At 42.2% G+C, this 7,409-nt stretch overlaps 1 protein-coding gene across 1 annotated transcript; it reads right to left on the bottom strand.

Annotated features, from left to right (window-relative positions):
* Positions 1–213: 213 nt before the first annotated feature.
* On the bottom strand, positions 214–1,101 carry LOC118538407 (deleted in azoospermia-like). The gene has a single exon (XM_036096330.2). It carries the CDS (start codon positions 1,099–1,101, stop codon positions 214–216), a length of 888 nt encoding a protein of 295 aa, XP_035952223.2.
* Between the last annotated feature and the right edge of the window lie 6,308 nt (positions 1,102–7,409).

Below are 7,409 nucleotides of genomic sequence, written 5' to 3'. Positions count from 1 at the left end.
TTGAACACAGAACTAGTTTCTAAATAAACATCTAATGAAGAACAGTTTCAATGTAAAATAAAACTAGGCAATCTAATGCAACTTATGTAAGAAAGTCTGAGTGTGAGTTATCAAAATTCAGAATTAAATTTCTATAATAGTGAAAACTTTCAGTCTCTTCTTAATATTCAAAACCAGCAACTTCCCATGAGACTAGAAAGTTAGCAGAAGGGATCAAACAGATTTAAGCACTGCTCGACTTCTTCTAAAGTGATGTACTCTTTTATCCTTGAAGTAGTCATCTTGAGTAACAAGAGAGTTTCTCAGTCTGTTCTCTGGATTAAATAGACAAGATGCCACAGTCTGCATGCTTCTGTCCACAGATTTCTTTTGTGGGCCATTTCCTGAGGATGGAGTAGCTTCATGAACTGAACATTCACTTTGCAAAACTTCAGCTCCTGGATCAACTTCATTACAGTGGTAGTTAACAGCAGTGTAAGCCGGGGGTATAACATAACTCCTTTGTTCTCCAGCAGGCCACTGTGGTGGCATCGGATAATTATATACAGGCAGTTGATATCCAGTGATGACCTGAACAGGTGAACTTGGATAAGAAGGATATGCCTGAACATACTGAGTTATAGGATTCATCATGGTTGGAGGCTGCATATAAGTTTCAGTGTTTGGATTACTCCACACACTCTGAAACTGTGGTGGAGGAGGAGGATTAAAAACCAAAGGACGAGGCTGCACATGATAAGCACATAAATTTTGTTTCCTGATTGCAGGTCCCAGTTTCAGCTTTTTACCATGGAAATTTATCTGTGATTCTACTATCTTCTGCACATCCACATCATTATAAAATGAAACAAATCCATAGCCTTTGGACACACCAGTTCGATCCGTGATTATCTTCACTTCTTTTACTGAACCATATCTAGCAAAGAAACTTCTAATTTCGGTTTCATCCATCCTAACATCAATTCCACCAACAAAAACGGTGTTTGGCATGCTTTTGCCTTCTGGTAAAACATAGCCTTGGCTGGTTGTAGCTGAGGAGGGCTGAGTGCTGGCCTCGCTGGAGACGGTTGAGTTTGGAGTCTCAGGGTTTGCAGCAGACATGATGGCGGCAGCCTCAGTTCCAGGAGGAGCGGAGGCTGCGCTTCTGGCACCACTCTTGGGGCTGCTGTTGGCTCTGCTCGTGGCGCTGCCTGGCTTCGACTGGGCAAAGGGATCAAAGTCAGAGGACTGAGGAAAATCAAAGGCGAGCGGCGAGGCCGAGGAGCTCTAAGAGCGGAGTGGCGAGGCTGAGGGGCGCCGGCGAACTGAGCAAGAATTATTTATTAATTCTACTCCATAAATGCATGTGCTATAAAAGAGGTTCATAAAGGTAACTTCAAATCATTATTCAATATATTGTTATCTGCGAATATAAAGTGTCTTTATAATGTTCTTTTTCCTTGTTTAGTCAATGGTCACTATAAACAGCTATAACTCTGGACCACCTATCTTAAATACTTTAATCAAGTCAATATAATAAACAAGTAGAGAGCCATTTTCTTGGACTTTAGAAGCTCTGTCATCTTGGAGGAGAGCCTGAGGTAAAAGTTAGGGTTGCTGGCTCTGGTCCTGGCTCTGCCCCTACACTGTGAGCCTGGACAAAAGTCTTGCCTTCTTGTTGGCTTCAGTTACGGACTGAGGCTGGACTATGTAAGCTTTAGGGTCTCTCACGCCAACATTCTATATTACTTACCTTTGAAAGATCATCTTATATGATCTGTGCAGATCCTTTAAAAATTACACTGTCCCTCATTTCCTACTTTGAAAATAACCTTTAGTAATTCTGACACATAGTTAGATGTATTTCTGGGCATCTGTTAAATCAATGAGAAATAAATTATTAAAATTTGGGAGAGATCAATAGCAATTATAGTGTCTTTTGATAAGTTGAGCATTTTATTTCTAATGAGTAACCCTGCCCCCAAAAGAAACCAGTAAGATGATAAGAAAATAATATAAAATGTTACTTTATTTTATTTAATTTTAACTCCTTGGCCATTCTTAATTTTTTCCGAGTAGTCTTTTGAGTCCTGGCCCTATAGTTAATAGATTAGTCAGCCTGCAATTGTAGAGTCCCTGGCACTGCTGGGATGCAGGGACGGGGGGTGGAGAAGGGAAATACGTGATGTTTGCTCTTGTGCTCCTATCTTGTGCTGGAAACACTCCCACAAAAACGCTCAGAAATACAAAGATGTGCACAGTCCAATGTGTGCCAAGTAACACCACACTACTTTCATTCAACAAAAATGTATTCATTGCTTGCTCTGTTCCTGGGGATCAGGGCTGAACCAGACCAAGTTCAGTCCTCTTGGAGTTAAATATACAATGAAGGTAAAGTGAGGGTTAATCTCCCTCCATTAGCCTGGTGAGCAGATTCATACCCGAGGAGCAGGGCGCAGGCTCCTCAGGCTGGGGAGCTCTGTGGATCTGCAAGGTAGTTTTACCACTCCAGGAAACAGCAGTGTACCTGGTCTATCTAACAGGGCAGATCATTGTTTAACAGAAACTTCTCCATACAACATTATTTTCAGTAATAATACTGAAATGAAATGAATACTCATAATAACAGAGAGAAAAGAAGCAGTGAGATTTTTCTTTTATTGAACTTTGTATATGTAATCATGTCAATAAAAATAAATGATAAGTAATAAAATAAATTAATACAGGATCAAAGAAGAGGGAAAGGTAATGGATGAATATTTTTAAATTACATTAGTGTTTTCCAAATGAAAGGGAAAAAGCATACACCTACATACTAGTCTGCCACAGACATGAGTAATAACATTACAGGCTAATAATACTTAGGTCGCAATTAAACAAGAAAAATGACAAAAAGGGCTCCATTTCAAATTTTAAAGATACTATTCCAATAGAGTAAAATATTTCATGTATGAAAACTTGCACTTACCAAACAAGAATATTATAACTTGCAGTTTGCACTGTTTTAAATTTTAATCACAAATAAAAGCTCCAAGTGGTCACATAGAATGAGAGAATTAAATTGAGTCAAAGAGAATGGAAGTAGCACAAGTTCTGTTACAATCACTTCTTTCAAATCTAGGGTTTAAATGCACAAGCAGATAGATCCACCCAAGTTGGGGACATGAAAGGCACCCAAAGCAAGCGTGGATAATTCTTTTTTTTTTTTTTAACTTTTTAAGATTTTATTTATTTATTTGAGGGAAAGAGTGAGTGAGTGAGTGAGAGAGAGAGAGAACACATGAGCAGGGGGAGAGGGAGAAGCAGGCTTCCCGCTGAGCAGGGAGCCCGATGCAGGGCTCAATCCTAGGACCCTGGGATCATGACCTGAGCCGAAGCGTCAATATCATGATGCTTAACAGACTGAGCCACCCGCGTGGAAGATTCTGAACCGTAAGGAACATAACTCTCCAACAAGCACGTATAGATGGGTCCGTTTATGCCAGCACTCCTCCGACTTCTACGTAGAATAGAATGCCTATGGAAGGATTAAAAAGTGTTAATTTTATTTATTATAAAATTGAATAGTAACTGCAGAAATTGTCTTGAACTTAGACCAACAAAAGATTTTGGGGGAAGAAGAGTATTTTACATGGGATCTGACATTGTGTAGAATTGCCGGTGTGTGACTGTCGTTTTTAAAAGCAAACCAAATTTTAGTCTGTTTTATTATTGTTTCAAAATTCTCTACAGACAATGCACGCCCTTATTGCTTGAGACCACTCCTATCACTACTCTTGGGACACCCATGCCATAGGAAATGAGGAAAAATAATATAGGAACTCTAACTTAGAGCCAGATGTGTTGAATTTGTAAGACCCTTCCTCCTTCCCCATTCCGGGCCCAGGGGACACAGCCCTACACAGGGACCTCACGAAGCCCCAGTGGACATTCTGGATCTTGCAGCAGGGTAAGGAGCCTGCCCTGGGTTGCCTTTCATAGGTTTTGAAATGATAGTATAAATGGTTTGAATGAGTGCAAGATTGGAGTTAGGGTGTGTATTGGCGCGGACGTGCATGTGTGTGTGCGTGAGGGGTGAGGTTAGGGAGGCTGGTGAAGAGTAGGAGGAATACACATAAGATGAATTTGTGCCCTCTCCTGGAAATAATGGGAAATTTTGGTTTTAAAATGAATGTGGATTTAAATAGCGTCTCTCTTCAAGAAGTTCGAAATCCTTCACAGATACTATTTAATTCTTTTTTTTTTTAAAGATTTTATTTATCTTATTTATTTTTTTTTTTTAAAGATTTTATTTATTTATTTGACAGAGTGAGACACAGCGAGAGAGGGAACACAAGCAGGGGGAGTGGGAGAGGGAGAAGCAGGCTTCCTGCGGAGCAGGGAGCCCGATGCGGGGCTCGATCCCAGGACCCTGGGATCATGACCTGAGCCGAAGGCAGACGCTTAACGACTGAGCCACCCAGGCGCCCTAAAGATTTTATTTATTTATTTGACAGAGCAAGATACAGTGGGAGAGAGAGCACAAGCAGGGGGAGCAGGAGAGGGAGGAGAAGCAGACTCCCCGCTGAGCAGGGAGCCCGATGCGGGGCTCGATCCCAGGACCCCGGGATCATGACCTGAGCCGAAGGCAGACGCTTAACGACTGAGCCACCCAGGCGCCCAGATACTATTTAATTCTTATTTTCAGGTTCCTTGTGAGTTTGGCAAGAGATGCCTATTGTAGTTTAATTAAGGAGGAAGTTGTGATAGGGATATTCAGGGATGTCCCCCCCTCCCAGGGCGAATGTATGAAGCAACAGATGAGTTTTAGATGTATATATAGGAAAGGAAAAAAATCAGGCCAAATCAATAACAAGTGATTATTGAAAGCTATTGTTTAGGAGTATAACATGACACTATCTGGTCCCGTCGGAGCTTCCCGGTGAGCCAGCCAGCCCACTTGAGGAGGTACACCCAGGGCACATCTCCTGTATGTGCACAAGCAGACAGGTGTGAGAACGTTCTGCCAGACTGACTGTATTGGGCTACTCAGTGCGACCAGTGACTCTCCAGGAGGATCGCCTTCTGGGCCATTGCCGTGGAAGCCATGCTGTTGTAATGTTCCTCCTGCTCCCTCAGCTGCGCTCCAGGCCTCCCAGCTCACGCACGGCCCAGGCCAGTCATCACCTACCTTGTTCCTCACACTGCAGGTCTGTCCTCTCCTCCCTGTCATCGCTGAGGTACAAGTTACAACAGGACTGCCAGGGGCACAGGGGCTTGATAGGGCCCAGGAGGCTGCAGGCAGAGAGGGAATGTCCCTGGCTTGTGTCTGCTCAGAGGGTGGTGGATGCCACTGCCATTTCTTTTTGGCCGCAAGGGGAGCCAGGAAACAATGCCAGAAGTGCCAGGCGTTCATACCCAGCGAAGCAAATTTCAACCACGGAGAGGTAACGGATGGGAGAGAGAGCCATAGATAAATTCTTCTCCTTTCTCTCCCCCAAAGGACTCTTCTGAGAAATGTTTCCATGAGGCTTCTCTGGAAACGTCCTCCATGACCGAGCACCCAGTTGTGTTTTTTAGTGAAGCGGAGGGCCACTTCAGGAACTTTCCTTCCCCCTCCTTCCTGCCTCCATGCCCTGTCCCCCTTCACTCTCGCTGCGTTGGGCTTGCATTCTTCCAGTAAAGCTTTAGAATGTAAATTTTGCCTCAGGCTATCATTTCTAGGGCACTCAGACTCAGACAAAGAATGTTTACTGCAGCAAAATTGATCTCAAGAATTAATTAAACCATCAGAACAAAGAAAAAGAAAGAAAAATAGAGGGAAAAAAAGGGAATTTCAAGCTGAAAACTAAAATTAAAGCAAACATGGACTCAGTGCAAAGGACAACCTATGACTTAGAAGATTTCACTGCTATTCTTCCCCCCCCTGCTCTTTTGCAAACTGTCCTGTAACTTTATATTTTAAATCATTGCAATATTGTGAAAAGTTTTCAGTTCCTTAAAACATGCGTAAATATATGGATGCCAATGATTAGTCTAGAAAAGAAAAATATTCACAAGAGTGTAGTTGTTTCAGGTACAGCTTTAATACATTTTATTTTTGTAAGATTGACCGGAGTTTCAGAAGTTCCTCCAAGAATTCTGGGGTCAGGTGACCTGGGATTAAAAACCCAGATCTAGCCATCACTTAAAGGGTCCTATATCTCTTTAAGCTTCAACTTTCTCTTCTTTTAGGTAAAGATAAGATAGTCCTCAATTCATAGGGTTGTCTTGGGTTTTAAATGAGATTCAGTGTCTGGCACATAGTACTCAATAAACATTATCATTACCCATTATAGCCCCAAGGAGGAAAATTAAGTGAGCAAAAATTGGTGCTGAACGAAGTTACATTTATGCTTTTTATCTTGAGAAAGATGAATTCCAGTTGGAGCTTTCACCATGGGAACAATATATGATTTTTTTCATCTTGTATGTGTGTGTTTGTGTGTGTGTATGTGTGTATGAACTCATCCAACCCATTTTCTTGATCACCTACTGTAGACCTGGCATTTTTCGAGGCATGGAAATCAAGATAGACTAGGTCTCTGTTCTCAAGGATTTCTTGTTCATGAAAAAACAGCTTGTTATTATTATTATTTTTTTTTTTACTTATTTGTTTGCTATTTCAGGAACATTTCAGCATTTGGTTGGGTGACGAGAGATCAATACCCCCGGACAGATGAGAAAAACTGAGGTTTGTAGTTTTGATACACCAGATGCTATTTTGAAGGAAACCAAGAAATGTATGTTTTGTGGAGAGGGGGCAAAAAGAGACCAGTGTTCAAATCCCAGAGGGGACAGATGTCGACAGTGGTCCCAGGGAGGCACTGTTGCCAGGGAAGCGTTGAGGGCATGGGCGAAAACAGGACCACATCTGGGATAGTGCTATGTCAGAAGTCCTACCCAACCAGGTACTTTGCTGACTGCCCAGTGATTGGTGGGGAGAACTTAAATCGTAGGCCCACTAAAATTTCTGTCTTCCCCAGGGTGGGATTTGGCTCTTCTACACCCAAGGGAGCAAAGTTTGGTCCTGCCCCTCTCCCGTTGCCTGATGCTCAGCTCTTACCTCCCTGTCACAAACCAGGTCACCATAAGCCCACAGAGGACTTCCCTTCTCCTGGGGAATTACCAATTCTGTGAAACTAGTTGTCCTAAACCATCTAGACATATAGACCAGTGTATGAGGAAAGACCTTTACCAGACCATCTTTTAAAATTAAAACTCACCTTTATTTGCTAACTATGCTCCAAAAACACCTGTCTTTTTTTCCCTATTCTTCAAATATGTCATATTTCTGTTTCAGGGTCTTAGCACATGCTGTTCCCTCTGCCTGGAATTCATATTCCCAAAGCATTATATGACAGGCTTCACAGTCACCTCTTTGGAGAGGCTTTCCTTGATCACCCTATTCA

Source organism: Halichoerus grypus, chromosome 1, assembly GCF_964656455.1.
Source record: "Halichoerus grypus chromosome 1, mHalGry1.hap1.1, whole genome shotgun sequence".
NCBI lineage: Eukaryota > Metazoa > Chordata > Mammalia > Carnivora > Phocidae > Halichoerus > Halichoerus grypus.
This window is presented reverse-complemented; position numbering and strand designations above follow the sequence as displayed.